Source organism: Bos javanicus, chromosome 29 (assembly GCF_032452875.1).
Source record: "Bos javanicus breed banteng chromosome 29, ARS-OSU_banteng_1.0, whole genome shotgun sequence".
Classification (NCBI taxonomy): Eukaryota; Metazoa; Chordata; class Mammalia; order Artiodactyla; family Bovidae; genus Bos; species Bos javanicus.
In genome coordinates, this window is record NC_083896.1 from 40,231,717 (window position 1) to 40,247,350 (window position 15,634).

At 50.1% G+C, this 15,634-nt stretch overlaps 1 protein-coding gene across 1 annotated transcript; it reads left to right on the forward strand.

Annotated features, from left to right (window-relative positions):
• Window positions 1-607: 607 nt before the first annotated feature.
• On the forward strand, window positions 608-11,079 carry LOC133241280 (pepsin A). Its single transcript, XM_061406543.1, has 9 exons — window positions 608-716; window positions 1,117-1,273; window positions 3,663-3,780; window positions 4,869-4,987; window positions 5,720-5,919; window positions 7,860-7,976; window positions 9,175-9,319; window positions 9,413-9,511; window positions 10,763-11,079. The coding sequence occupies exons 1-9, from the start codon at window positions 661-663 to the stop codon at window positions 10,910-10,912; spliced, it is 1,161 nt and encodes a 386-aa protein (XP_061262527.1). The 5' UTR covers window positions 608-660; the 3' UTR covers window positions 10,913-11,079.
• Window positions 11,080-15,634: the final 4,555 nt, after the last annotated feature.

Here is a 15,634-nt window from a genome sequence, read left to right on the forward strand (position 1 = left end):
AAGCATTCTTCCACCCATCCCATCCCCTTGCTCTGTACTACACACACCACTTTCCCAAGACGCAGCCCAAGAGCCATGAGCAGCAAGAGCAAAATAAGGCCCATATGCTAGCTAGACATCCAGCAACCCCATATAACGAACTTTTCATGGGGAAATGCGTCCTGAGTCCCAAACGACCCACCCAAGGATGTGCTTGAGGACTGCAGCTCTGGGGACACGGCCCATCACTTCAAGGACAGCTACTCTGTCCCACCATCTGTCCCACCAGGACCATTCGGGTACCTGGAGCTCCTCTGACATCTGTCCAACATTCAGTGCACTTTGGACCAATTTTGTCAAAATATTTCGCTTATCGAGTTTGGATGCCTTCTATTATTTAAGAAATAAGCCGCCACTTGGCCGCTTGCTCTCTGCAGGGTCATTCCAGCCCGAGGTCTGCGTAACAAATGGAAAGCTACTCAACTGGAAACTCTGAACATGGCATAGGGCAAGGACAATCTTATCAGGAAACTTTCTGCTTGGGGTGAGAGTAATGGGTGACGTTGGTGGCTGATAAGGCCATGCCCGAGGACTCGGGCTGTACATAAGGAGCGGCTCCTGCCTACTACTGTACACTTTCCCGTCTTCCCTTCTCCGGAGACTTGCGAGCCAGGAAGAATCATGAAGTGGCTGCTCCTGCTTGCTTTGGTGGCACTCTCTGAGTGCAGCGTCATCAAGTGAGTCTGGGGGACTCTCTGCACCAAGAGCTGTTTTCCTGGGGTTATTTCCTTTTGCTGTCTGTCCCTCTTCCCTCCCACAACTCCTCTCTCTGCATCCGTCCGGAGTCTCTTTTCTCTGCTCACTGAGGGACGCAGCTCAGCAGACATGGTTAACAGCACAGACCCTCCAGACCAGGCTGGGTAGGGTTCTCAGCACTAGCACTGGGCCGGGCCACTTCCAGCAACCACTTCTCTTGTCTGCATTACTCTGCCCAAAGACGGGAGCATCGCCCCTCTCAACTTCCTTCTTGTGCTCTTGGGCAAGCTTTCTTTTCCTTCCGGATCTTCCACAGCACCCCATGAGTGTCTAATCACCCTTCTTCCTCCAAACCAACTGTGTGCAAATGCTCTGCCACAGGATCCCACTCGTCAAAAAGAAGTCCTTGAGACAGAATCTGATCGAGAATGGCAAGCTGAAGGAATTCATGAGGACACACAAATACAACCTGGGCAGCAAGTACATCCGGGAGGCTGCCACCTTGGTGTCTGAACAGCCCCTTCAGAACTACCTGGATGTGAGTGTGTGGGCAGGCAGCGGGCCAGCTCCAAGGACTCAGCCTAGAGGAGAGAGGGGGGATCCCAGGGTCTGGGAAGACAGGTCAGTGCTCTAAACCCCTAGGCAAGTGTAACCCAGGGTCTGCTCCCTGGATCTCAGAGACACAGGGAGAGTAGAAAAACTCACAGTCAGAGACGTTGCTCTCAACTCATTTATTCATTCATTCATCCAGTGCTTACCTAGAGGGAGCACCTCCTGTGTGTCAGGCTCTGTGCTGGGCCCAGAGAAGCGGCAGTGGACGAGCCTCAGGGTCCCACAATCTAGCAGGAGAGACAGATGATAATCAGGGAGCCTCACAGAGCATGACAAGCACAACCAGGCCAAGGCCACCCAGTGAAGCCGACACACGGACTGCAGACAGATGACGGGCAGGGGCACCTCCCTGGGGCAAGGAAGAGAGAGGGGAGTTCTGAGAGGACAGGAGAGTGTCCCAGAGGGCGGGAAGACTTGCACCAGACCCTGTGACAGCGGGGGGCAGAGTGCATTTGAGGAATGGAAGCCAGAGTCCATTTTCAAAGCGAGGTCCGTGTCCATGGGGGCTGGTGGGTGGAGCCAGACCAGAGTGGGTGGGGGGGATGAGGCTTGGCATCTTAATTGCCACCAGATCACCTTAACTAGGGGCGGGGATTGACAAGATCAGATTGGAGTTTCAGGAAGATCATTCTGACTCTTCCATTTCGGATCCAACGGGCTTGCCTTTCAGTGGATACTATAGGTCCCCTGGGTGAAAGCCAAGGTCGTGAAGCACTCTTATCTGTCATTAAGAGCTTGGCCTGTGACATTTGCCAGACCTAGGGAAGTCTAGGCTCTCATGTTTCCAAGTCATGGGACCTTGGACAGTCTGAGTGAGACTCAGCTTTCTTGTCTGTAAGACAGAACTATTACTATCCACCACCAGAGGGTTGTTTAGAGTAATTCAAGCAGTAATGTAGTGGGGGAGGGTTGATTTGGGGGAAGTTTTTTCATTTTGGGTTTTTTTGAGTGCTTAGAACAGGGCCTGGCCTTTGGTTAGAGCTTGGTAAAAGCTTTGTAAAGTTAGCCCATTTGTTCACTTTACAAATATTTATAAAACACCTACTGTCTATCAGAGACTATGCCAGGAGCTGCGGAAACAACGGTGACTAAGCAAAGATCCTGGAGCTTATATTCTAGATGGAAAGACAAATAAGAGACAAATAAATAGGAATGTAAAAAAGTCAATTGGAGTAAGGAGAAAAAGAATGGGGCAGGGGCAAATTTAGATAAAGTAGTCAGGGAGAGCCTCTTGATGGAGGTGATATTTGACTAGAGCGCTGAAGAATGGATCAGAAGGAGTCAGTCAAGGAAAGATCTAGAATAAACATTTTCTTAGCACAAGAAATACCAAGTGCAAAGACCCTGGGATGGGAATGAGCTGGTCATGAAAGAACCATAGCAGCGTGGCTGGAGCAGAGCTGGCCAGGGAAAAACTGCTGCCACTAAGAATAAAATTCGTGAAGATACTCTTTCTTTCTTTTTTTATTTATTTGGCTGTACCCGGTCTTAGTGGTGGCACACAAACTCCCAGTTGTGGCATGAGGGCATCTAATTCCCTGACCAGGGATGGAACCCAGGCCCCCTGCATTGGGAGCATGCAGTCTTAGCCACTAGACTGCCAGGAAAGTCCCAAGGATATACTTTCTTAAACCCACTGCAGTCATCTAGACTTAGGAATAAGATATCTCAAGGGGTCTTCACTTCTAGGTGACTTGTTTATCTCCCCATCAACAATTTAAAGAAAAAATGCTTAAGCATTTACTCTGCTGGGGCTTCCCAGGTGGTGCTAGTGGTAAAGAATCTGCCTGCCAATGCAGGAGACATAAGAGACCTGGGTTCAATCCCTGGGTTGGGAAGATCCCCTGGAGTAGGAAATGGCAAGCCACTCCAGTATTCTTGCCTGGGAAACCCCATGGACAGAGGATCCTGGCGGGCCACAGTCCATCAGGCTGCAGATGATTGGACACGACTGAGCGACTAAGAACAGATTTACTCTGCTGGATAAGTTTCTACCCTATCCAAGAGTGTGCATTCTCTAGGATAACAAGACTAAGACATTCAAGGCAAGAGGGGACAGCAGGTTATTGTTGAGTATTCATGAGGCTTAGAAGAGAATAGGCAGGGGTTAACAGGATTGCAATCAGGGAAGACTTCAAGGAGGAAGGGAGACCTGGCTGGGCCTTGAAGGATGGAGGGATGCACTGGATCAAAAGATGAAGGAAAGGGGGCCAGTGAAGGGGGAGGCGGGATGTGGCCAAGAAGACCCAGCGACAGTCCCTGGGGAGGCCAGGCTGGGGAGTCCCCAGTTGGTGAGCTGTGTGTCCCCCCGGCAGACGGAGTACTTCGGCACCATTGGCATCGGCACCCCCGCTCAGGACTTCACTGTCGTCTTTGACACCGGCTCCTCCAACCTGTGGGTGCCCTCCATCTACTGCTCCAGCGAAGCCTGCAGTGAGTGTCTCCCCACCCTCTCCAGGCCCCTGGCACTGAGTCACCTGGGAGCCCCGAATGCTCAGGGGCCTCACATAGGTCTGATTTCAAGCCCGCTGAAGCCACTCAGGGATCCACTCCAAAAGCATTCACTGAGCACCTATTATGTGCCAGGCTTAGGTGCCCTGGAGGATGAAGGGGTGAATCACATGTGGTCCCAGCCCTCAGGAAGTTCAGTCCAGTGGCAGAGTGTGCAGCTGCACATTACCATGGGCAGCTGTGAGCCTGCTCCAGTCAGCATGAGCCTGGAAGGACCTTCCATCAGAATTGTTGTTGTTCAGTCGCTCAGTCATGTCACACCCCTTGTGACCCCATGAACTGAAGCACGCCAGGCTTCTCTGCCCCTCACCATCTCCCAGAGTTTGCTCAAACTCATGTTCATCATGTCGATGATGCCATTCAATCATCTCATCCTCTGTTCGCCCCCTTCTCCTTCTGCCTTCAATCTTTCCCAGCATCAGAGTTTTTTCCAATGAGTCAGCTCTTCACACCAGGTGATCAAAGTATTAGAGCTTCAGCTTCAGCATCAGTCTCTCTAATGAATATTCAAGGTTGATTTCCTTTAGGATTGACTGGTTTGATCTCCTTGCAGTCCAAGGGACTCTCAAGAGTCTTCGCCAACACTATAGTTCGAAAGCATCAAATCTTCAGTACTCAGCCTGCTTAATGGTCCAACTCTCACATTTCTACATGACTACTGGAAAAACCATAGCTTTGACTATAGGGACCTTTGTCAGCAAAGTGATGTCTCTGCTTTTTAATATGCTGTCTAGGTTTGTCATAGCTTTCCTTCCAAGGAACAAGCATCTTTTCATTTCATAGCCACAGTTTCCATCCACAGTGAGATGATCCCAGTTGGTCCAACCAGACAGGAATGGAAACTGGGAACACTAGGGCACCAAAGTCTAAAGAAAAAGGTTAACTTTTTTCTAACTAACTTTTCTAAAGTTAATTTCTCTTCCAAAATCCAACCCAAAACGAAGGCACCCTCAGCCCATGACTCTGGCTCAGCTTTTGGAGTTTGACCATGTCTCTTCTTGTCCTCACAGCCAACCACAACCGCTTCAACCCTCAAGACTCTTCCACCTATGAGGCCACCAGCGAGACACTGTCCATCACCTACGGAACCGGCAGCATGACGGGCGTCCTTGGATACGACACCGTCCAGGTAAGCAAACTCTGGCCGGCCGCCTCATCCTGCACAGCTTCCAACTTCAGGGACCTTAGAGGCCACAGCACAGACCTCCCCCCACCCCCTCCTCACCCTCTGCGGCAGCTCCTTCAATATGGGTCTTTGTATCACAAAAGCAACCTAACTGGGGCATGCAGAAAGTGGCAGAGATACCACAGATATTTTGGAGGGGCTGGTGGTGGTGGGGTGGGGGGAAGAAGTAGTAAGGTAGGGGAATGCCAGAAGCCAGCATCAGCACCCAAGTCGAATGCTATGAAGGGGTAGGAAGAAGGTAGGAAAAGGCTCAGTTCTCTTTTAGCACCTCCTCTTCTTCCTCCTCCCTGAGCCCACAGCCCCCCTAAGTCACAAAAGCTCAACCACAAGCATCCCCCGCCTTTCCAGGGCGCAGCAGGGGTCCAGGGTTCTGATTTGCCCAGCGTCTGCTTTGCATCTGATCTTCAGAAACACACACATGGTGACCATCTGTTCTGCAGCACATTCTCACACCAAGTCGCAGACGGTGCCCATCTGGGGATCAGCCTCAGTTGTTCTTTCCAGCAGAATAACAAGAAATTCCAGGGCTAATCCCTCTCCCCTCCTTCCAGCCTGATGCCCCGGAAGCCAAGTTCTACATGAAGTGAACCAGGGGATGCTCTGAGCCCAGGGTGGGCACCCCGCAGTGCTCAGTCGGCACAAGCTAATGAGAAACGTCTTGGTTCCCCCACGCAGGTCGGAGGCATCAGCGACACCAACCAGATCTTTGGCCTGAGTGAGACAGAGCCCGGCTCCTTCCTGTACTACGCTCCCTTCGACGGCATCCTGGGTCTCGCCTACCCCAGCATCTCCTCCTCCGGGGCCACCCCTGTCTTTGACAACATATGGGACCAGGGTCTGGTTTCCCAAGACCTCTTCTCTGTCTACCTGAGCAGGTAAGTGAAGCAAGGAGGTCACGGTCACCAGGTCCAGCAGGAGGCTGTCGAAGGCTGGATGGGCTGGAATCTTGGCAAGCAGGGGGATTGGCAAGGTCAGTGTCTTAGACTTGAGATGTGTATCTTTGGAGAGAATGGTGCCAAATTCCTCTCTGATGAACAGTCTTCATCGTCTTATTTTACTAGCAAGATTCTCTGTCACCTTGCTTTATGCAAGTCAAATATCATTGGCTATTTGCTCTTCAGAAGACCACCATTTAACGTGAGTCCACTTAGGGACTTCCCTAGCGGTCCAGTGGTCAGGAGTCTGCACTCCCAGTGTAGGGGCCCAGGGTTCAATCCTTGGTCAGGAGCTAGATCCCACATGCTCCGATTAAGACTTGGTGCAGCCAAATTTTAAAAAAAAAAAAAATTTTTTTAAAGAGTGAACCCGCTTAAAATTGGAGCCAAAAGTTCATAGCAATAAATGAAAAGAAGTTTTGATTGGGATTTAGACCTTGAACAGAGAAACTTTTAAATGATGAAAGCAAGTTTCTTATATTAGTTAACAAAATTTAGGTTTCAGGTGTGGCTATGAGTTAATTCTAAGAATAAAGAATAACCAAGCCTTGGTTTCAGCTAAGTAAAGGTTTGTGCCACAATATCTGAGGTTGTGTCATCGACTTTCTTGAGACACTCAACCTTCCTCTGACACTCACATCCTTTTCTTTTGAAGCGATTTGTCATCACTGATGGGGTTTTTTTAAGATATTGACTGTTCTATAATCTCGCGGGTACTGTCAGATGTTTACAAGGAAGGAGGGGTGGGGTTGGGGAGTGGAATCATCTGCCTGTGATTGGTCTGTCTGTGACCAGTTGCTTGCTGAATAATTTCTTAGTGTCATCTACATTTGCTTTCCTGTCTAAACTGAAACTGCAGATTTATGCAATGACAATTCCAGTAATCAGGACTCCAGCAATGTACAACAGGAGGGTCTTTTTAGCCTTTTTTTCTCTTGACCACTTAATATTCAAGCTTCAGCTCTCTTAAACATAATCTGTTTTTATGAGCAGTTAGGTAATTCACACAGGGCCAACTAGATTGAAGTTTCGCAATCCCAGCACTATTGACGTTTTTGGACCAGATGATTCCTTGCTGTTGGGGGCTGCTTTGGGATGTTTGGCAGCCTCCCTGGCCTCCACCTCCCAGAGGCCAGCGGCTCCCCCGACCCCCACCTAGTCGTGGCGATGAAAAACGCCTGCAGACATTTGCAAACCATGAACTACATTATCAAGGCTTTAAGAGCAGACACCGTCATTCATTTATTTCTCTTGAGGTCCCCACAGCAAAGAGCGTATGTGGTGGAAACCACACATACTTTGGAACCAAAAAGACCCAGGTTCTGTGACTGCCTGGCTGTGTGACCTTGGGCACACTACACCACCTCTCTGAGCCTCAGTTACTTCAGTGTAAAACAGAAATAATAGTGATCAAGGCATGGGTCTTGGTGTCAGGATTATAAGAAACCCTGTGAACCACACACACTGCTCAGCTCTTGACGCTGGCAAGATCCCAATTAAGAGTAGCTCTTAGTTTATGGTTGCTGGAGAAACGATGGGAGAAAGGGATAGTTAGGGAGTTTGGGATGGACATGTACACACTGGTATATTTAAAATGGGTAACCAACAAGGACCTCCTGTATAGCACATGGAACTCTGCTCAGTGTTATGTGGCAGCCCGGATGGGAGGGGAGTTTGGGGAAGAATGGATACATGCATATGTACAGCTGAGTCCCTTTGCTGTACATCTGAAACTATCACAACATTGTTAATTAGCTATACTCCAATACAAAACAAAAAGTTTTTTTTTTAAAGTAGCTCTTAGAATGCACACAGTTTATATGTTCAGTTGGAACTGTGAATGTATGAATGAATTCCTGTTTTCCCTCCACTCTCCATAGCAACGAAGAGAGCGGCAGCGTGGTGATATTCGGTGACATCGATTCTTCTTACTACTCAGGAAGTCTGAACTGGGTGCCTGTTTCTGTTGAGGGCTATTGGCAGATCACTGTGGACAGGTGAGGTCATCGTGGATGGGCTATATCCTGGCATGGGCCCCAGACTGCATTTCTTTACACACTCATAATTAACATAATTAATCCCCCTGGAACAGCCAGCACAGGGACATGTGCTCCAGAAGGAGAAGGTAAAAGTTGGCCGAGTCAGAGAGACCCAGAGAAGGGCACATCACTGGAGGATAAGCAATGTCTGGGACCACCCCCTCCGACCCCACACCCCAGAGACTCAGCAAGGATGAGACAGCCAATTCCCTTCTGAGCAAAGAGACAGGACAGTCTACCAGAATCTCTATGGAGAGTGGGGGGTCCCCTGTCCATACATCTTGGCTTTTAGGGGGCTTGTCACTTTGGTCTAAGGTCAGGGCAAGATGGTGGAGAAGTTGTTTCAAAACATTTCCTCCCATTGGCTTCCCTGGTGGCTCAGACGGCAAAGAATCTACCTTCAGTGTGGGAGACACAGATTCAGTCCAGGGTCAGGAAGATCCCCTGAAGAAGGGAATGGCAAACAACTCCAGTATTCTTGCCTGGAGAATCCCATGGACAGAGGAGCCTGGCAGGCTACAGTCCATGGGGTCGCAGAGAGTCGGACAGACTGAGCGACTAACACCCACACACACATTTCCTTCCACTTTCCACTTCAAAGACTGTCTGCCCCCAGGTAGCCTTAACCTCTAGCTGTTCTGCCCACAGTTGGCCTGCTTGGGTGACCCATAGCCCAGGTGTGCCCAGGAGTGAGCAGTTTCCTGGGATGCCAGCCTTTCAGTAGTTAAACCAAGACAGTCCCGGGGAAACTGGGACACACTGATCTCCCTAGCAACCTTTGGGTGTCCACTTCCCTGAGAAGCCTTCCCTGGCTTGGTCCACACCAGCACTCTCACCCTGGCTTGGGTTCTGTTCCCCTACTCATCCTGCTCCTCCTCAATCATAATTTATCTTTCCAGCTAGAGTAGGAGCTCCCTGTGGCCAGAAACTGTGCACCCATCTTGTTTGGCTTTGCATGTCCTGTGCCTAACACAGAGCAGGCACTCAGTAATTCCTGGTAGAATACGTGAATTCAGAGAATGAGCGTGTGAACAAGAGAAGCTGAAATTTTATGCATTGGCCAATGGATGGGGAAGGAACCAGGGTCGCCTGGTTCCTCCTTGAGAGATGTACCCTCCAGGGGCTCAGGGGACCCTGACTTGCCTCTTTTCCTCAGCATCACCATGAATGGAGAGTCCATCGCTTGCAGCGACGGCTGCCAGGCCATTGTTGACACTGGTACCTCTCTGCTGGCCGGCCCAACCACTGCCATTTCCAACATTCAGAGCTACATTGGAGCCAGCGAGGATTCCTCTGGCGAAGTAAGTCCAGCTCTGACTGCCCTGTTCTAGACTCAAGTGGTGGATCTGCCACACACGAGCAATGAAAACCCTGCTAACCCTTGTTCCTTCCAGGTGGTGATCAGCTGCTCTTCCATCGACAGCCTGCCCGACATTGTCTTCACCATCAATGGTGTCCAGTACCCTGTGCCCCCCAGCGCCTACATCCTGCAGGTAAGGGGGGTCTGGGCCTTCCACTAGATGTACCCACTCAGAATGTGGACACAGACTGCCCCTCGGCACAAGGGCAAGGGCACTTCCACAAGCTGGAGCTTCCGTTTGCTCTGGACAGCCTCCAGCGAAAAAGGATACATCACAGATAAATGTGAGACTGAGAACTGAGAGGCAGCACCCCCAGGGAGGAAAAGCAAGCAAAGGTTGGTGGTGTGAAAGGCGGATTTCTAGTTGGGCCCTGGAGTCCAAGCTCTGGGTCTCAAGGATTAGCCCCAGGTTCTTCAGCAAGGTACTAGCCCCTGGATCCCTCCTTTATCTAAAACCTAGACCTTTCCCCACACCAGGGTGCAGTTATCGTAATCAAGCAAGATTGCCCACATCAAAGCTACAAAGTGTTGGGCAAATGGAAACCACACCTCCCATAGGGTCAGGGCTTATGACACTCCTATAGTCTCTGCTGCTGCTGCTGCTGCTGCTGCTAATTCGCTTCAGTCGTGTCCGACTCTGTGCAACCCCATAGACGGCAGCCCACTAGGCTCCTCTGTCCCTGGGATTCTCCAGGCAAGAATACTGGAATGGGTTGCCATTTCCTTCTCCAATGCATGAAAGTGAGAAGTGAAAGTGAAGTCTCTCAGTCGTGCCGATGCACCCCGGAAAACCTTGCCTTCTAGTACAATGCTGGATGGGAAACTAGTTTTGCCCTGTGGATGGATGTCATTCAGCAAGAACTAACTAGGCCCCTCCCCCAGCAATGCTGATTAATTAGGAAGGGGTGGAGCCTAAGCCATGGTAGGGGGTGGGGTGCAGAGGGCTTGAAGTTCCAGAGGAGATTGTAATATGCAGCCAAAGTCACAAAGTCAGCGACTTAGTGAATGAAAAGGTCTAGCAGCTGATCCAGTTTGCCACTGGTGGGGATCAGAATAATGAGAAAAGGCTGTGTCACCAGTGCTTCCAGACTCCTTCCCGGCAGCTGAGTTCTCCCTAAACCCCTTAGCTCTGATGCTGACGTCAAGGTGTGTACATCTGCCAGAAACACTGGATAATGTCTGGTAATCCCTGGAAACCAAGAGAGCAGCGAGTTGCTTACAGAGGCAGACCCCAGGCCAGGAAGAGCCAAGTCCCCAGGCACGAGCCAGGAAGCTCCTCCTTGCACGTGGCTGGCAGCGCACCATGGTCCTGGATGCTCAGGCCCCAGCGCCTGTCCCCAAAGGGTCTGAGTCCCAGCTCGGGTTTTATTCTCCTTTCCTCCAGAGCGACGGGATCTGCTCCAGTGGGTTAGAGGGCATGGACATCTCCACCTCCTCTGGGGACCTCTGGATCCTGGGTGATGTCTTCATCCGCCAGTATTTCACCGTCTTCGATAGGGGCAACAACCAGATCGGCCTGGCTCCCGTGGCCTGAGCCCGCGCGGTTCCAACCACTTCCAGGAAGACCCCTCCCTGATTCTGCCCCTGATCTTTGATGTAGATAATTCTCCTGGTTGTTCCTCCTCTGGGATCCTGGAGGTGGAATCTTGGCCCTGTTCCCTGTCACATCAATAATGTAGAATAAATCATAACCTCCTGGAACATGGCTTGTGTGGTTGCTTCTGTTTGTCGGAGTTCCCCTTTGCATCACTGGGGTCAGAACACTGGGGCAGGGGGACAGAATTGACCACTGCCATTTGGATAGCACCAAACACAGTGGCACCACGTGCTTTGTAACAGAGCTAGGAAGATGAACGGGCCTCTGGGGACCAGCTGGGAGCGTCATATAAAGACCTGGAGACCAGAAATGCCAGGGCTGTTGCTTTCTCACAGAATTTGCACGCGCCTGCTCAGTCACTTCAGTCGTATCCAACTCTTTGCAACCCTATGCACTGTAACCCACCAGTCTCCTCTGTCCATGGGGATTCTCCAGGTAAGAATACTGGAGTGGGTGGCTATGCCCTCCTCCAGGGGATCTTCCCCACTCAGGGATGGAAGTTCTTATAGAATAGAGCACCTGAATTCTCTCTCTCTCTCTTTTTTTTTTTTTAATATTTATTGATTGATTTGGCTGTGCTGGGTCTTAGTTTCAGCACTCAGGATCTTTAGCTGTGGCTTGCAATTGAGCTCTCAGTTGCGGCATGTGGACTTAGTTGCGGCATGTGGGATCCGGTTCCCCAACCAGGGATGGAGCCCAGGCCCCCTGCATTGGGAATGCAGGGTCTTAGCCCCTGGACCACCAGGGAAGTCCCAGCATCCGAATTCTTGATTGAGGGAGTAACTTATTTTTCCCAAAGCCAAGAAGAGATGATGAGAAAAGGAAAAGAATTAAGGAGAGGTTCCCACTGATGGTGGCACTCCTAAGTATGCCAGGCAAGGCAGAAATGACCATGAGACATGGGCCAGAATGGTTTTCCACTCCCCAAGGAGAGGAACAACAGGTGATAATGGAGCCTAGACAATTCTGTCTTTGGATTATAAAGAGAATAAGATTTGCTTGCACATACATAAAAAGAAAAACGGCCCCCAAGAACCAGACACCACAAAAGGGGTGGCATGGGATGAGGGGAGATGTGGTGAGGGGAGAAACCTCACTATTCTCCAGGCAAGAATACTGGAATGAGTTGCCATGCCCTTCTCCAAGGGGTCTTCCCAATGCAGGGATCCAACCCAGGTCTCCCGCATCACAGGCAGATTCTTTACCAGCTGAGCCACAGGGGAAGCCCAAGAACACTGGAGCGGGTAGCCTATCCCTTCTCCAGGGGATCTTCCCAACCCAGGAATCAAACCAGGGTCTCCTGCATTGCAGGTGGATTCTTTACCAACTGAGCTATCAGGGAAGCCCTGCTGTGGCTTGTCCTCAAGCCTGTTTATCTAATAACCCAAAAATGCCACTAAGAAGGTGCACCACAACTATTGAGCCTGTGCTCTAGAGCCCGGGACCTACAACTAATGAGCCCAAGTGCCACAACTACTGAAGCCCGTGCACCCCAGAGCCCGTGCTCCGCAACAAGAGAAGCCACCTCAACGAGAAGCCCACACACCACAACTGGAGAGCAGTCCCTGCTCGCCTCGACTAGAAAAAAGCCTGTGTGGTAATGAAGACCCAGGCAGCCAATAATAAACAAATAAAATTATTTTTTCAAAGTATCAAAGTAAGTACGCAATGGGCTAGATTCTAGGCCTTTCTTCGAGGCTCACGGGGCACAGACCCCAATCAAAGGCTCTGAGAACTCCTACTGCAAAGTGATCTGTTTCACTTGACTCAGCCCAGCTTGATCCCAGCTCCTCTCTTGCTGATGAACCTATCATAGTCTCTCCTCGCACACGGCGCCTGCTTCTGCTGTGCTGAAGGCCATCTGCTGGAGACACTGGCCTGAGGGCTTGAGCCCCACCTCCCTGCTGAAGGGAACTGACTTTGGGGTGCTCAGAACAAAATGGCTTTGGGCGCTCTTGTCATATCATTCCCCAATTTGTAATTTACCACATAAATGCAAAATATTGGAATCAACGAAGGGGTGGGGTGAACTCTCCCAGTCAATGCCCCAGGTCTCCCCAGTGTCATTTATACCCATTCTAGACTATTTTCCAGAGCTGCACAATCTTCTTCTTTTTTTTAATTTTATACAAGCCTTTCATGAAACCTAATCTATTCCTTTTTTTTTTTTTTTTTCCTTTAGCAGTGCCAGGTCTTAGTTACAGCACCAGGATCTTCGATCTTTGTTGCAGGGTCTTTAGTTATGGAATGCAGGACTTTCAGTTGAGGCATGTGGGATCTAGTTCCCTGACCAGGGATCGAACCCAGACCCCTTGCATTGGAAGGGCAGAGTCTTAGCCACTGGACCACCAGGGATGTCCCAATCTTTTTAAAACATAAATTTGATCACATTCCTCCCTTGCTTCAACCATTTCATCAATGCTCTGCAATTGCATTTGGAATAAGACAATAAATCTCTGGCGTGGTTTCCAAGCCCTGCAGGCTCTGGTACCCCTGGACTTTCCCTGTCTCACTCTGATCCCTCATACCCTCCCTAGCTCCCACCACCCTAGCCTTTGCCCACTGCCTACACAAGTTCTCCCCACTTCAGGCCTTTATACAGACCCACTGTTCCCTCCTAGCATCCTGCAGGTATCAGCTTACATGTCACTTCCCGGAAAAGCCCTTCCTGGCCACCCTTTCACAGGGTGGCCCTCCTTCATGTCATGGCACTTGGCACAGCTGGTGATGATGTCTTGGTAGGAGTACTTGTTTCAAATCCACCAAGGCAGAGACTGTGATCAAATATTTAACCACTGAAGCACCAGCAGCCAGAGCAGGGCCGGGCACACTGGACGTGCTTAATAAAAATTTACTGAGTGATGAATTTGAGATAATGTTTTAAAAGGAAATAACCAGGATAAGATGAGAGAGTGGATCCAATTTGAGAGAGGCTATGGTCAAGACCACAGACGGGTCCACCCCCACTCCCACTGACAGTCTGTCCTGGTCATATTTGGTCCTGGGACAAACAGGTGTATTCTCAGGTTTCTGGGGATGAATTTCACCGTGTCCCGGCTCTTTGCTGTGTTTGTGTTTCTGCTATTTCCTGAGCTCCTCCCATGCCCCAGGCAGTATTCTAGGCTCCAGGGATACAGCCAGGTGTCCCCAGACCCTTCCTGTTCTCCTGTTCCTGGCCCCAACCTCCCCGCTTCTTCCGCTGTGTTCTCCCTGCTCAGCCCAGCAGCTGCAGCTCAGCCACTCCTTCCCAGCCCCTCTTCCGCTCCCTCACCCTGGGACTCCTGGATCCAGACAGAGTCTAAAAAGGCTCCCCATTAGATCATCCATACTAGAAAACCCCGAGCTAATTTGTCTGATCTGACACTTCCCTCCATGAGATAAGATGGATTCACATTCCATTTCTATGGTCTCAGGCCTCTTTCCCATCCATCTTTCCCCACTTCCTGAGAGCCTTGGGGGTCTAAGCTCAGCTCAATCCATCCTTCCCACTCATACTTGTCCAGGAGTGTTTTGATGGTTTTTTCTTTTTGCCGCACCATGTGTCTTGCTGGATCTTAGGACCCCGACAGGGGTTCGATCAAACCCAGGCCCACGGCAGTGAAAGCGCCAAGTCCTAACCACTGGACCTCCAGGGAATTCCCCAGGAGTGTTATTTTCATCTCACAGGTCTCTGCTCTGATCTTCCCAGACTCAGATACCTGCACACCACTGGTGGGAGCATCATTGGTACAACCCCTAAGGAGTGCCATTTGGCACTATCCATCAAAATCAGACAGGCATATACCTTTTGGCCCAACAACTTCACTTCTGGGAATTCATCTTACAGACAGACTTGCACACGTGCAAAATGATGTAAGGCCAGGGTTATTCTTTGTAGCATCTTTTGTAAAAGCAAGATTTGAACCGACCCAAAGTCCACCCCCAGGAGATGGTTAAAAGTCTGCTGTGTGCTGCTGTGAGCTGCTGTGCAGCTGTAAAAAGCAAAGGATTGAAGATGCAAGCTAGGGATGGGATGGAAAGATCTCAAGAAGAGATCGTTAGGTGAGAAGAACACACACAAGCTGAACAACAGGTGATAACGGAGCCTAGACAATTCTATCTTTGGATTATAAACAGCATAAGATTTGCTTGCACGTATTTAAACAGAGAAATGGTGCCCAAGAACCAGAAACCACAAAAGGGGTGGCATGGGAGGGGGTGTCTAGGTGGATATGGTGAGGGGAGATGCCTCACTATTCTCCAGGGAAGAATACTGGATTGGGTTGCCATGCCCTCCTCCAGGGGATCTTCCTGACCCAGGGATGCAACCTGGGTCTCCCACATTGCAGGCAGATTCTTTACCATCTGAGCCACCAAGGAAGCCCCGCATACAATTTTACAGATCTTTATTTCTAATGATGTGGGTTACTCCACATTGAAAATAAGTTAATGAAAGGTACTTTTAAACCTCAGAGAATTTGTTCCAATTTGAAACCTACCATGGCTTGTCCTCAAGTGTGTTTATCTAATAAACTCCAAAAGCAAGTCTCTTGAACCATGTCTGATCATTTGGCCCTTCAGGAATTCCCTGGGTCCAGTAGAACTGACCCAGGGGGAACAGGCTCCAGCCCACCCTCCCTGTCCTCTACCGCTTCTCAGAACCTGACAGATGGACTCCTA

Bases quoted from the DNA above. Each gene is read 5' to 3' on its own strand.
- LOC133241280 (XM_061406543.1), top strand. From the start codon at position 661: ATGAAGTGGCTGCTCCTGCTTGCTTTGGTGGCACTCTCTGAGTGCAGC. The intron at 717-1,116 runs GTGAGTCTGGGG...GCTCTGCCACAG, and splicing joins TCTGAGTGCAGCGTCATCAA to GATCCCACTCGTCAAAAAGA. The intron at 4,988-5,719 runs GTAAGCAAACTC...TCCCCCACGCAG, and splicing joins TTGGATACGACACCGTCCAG to GTCGGAGGCATCAGCGACAC.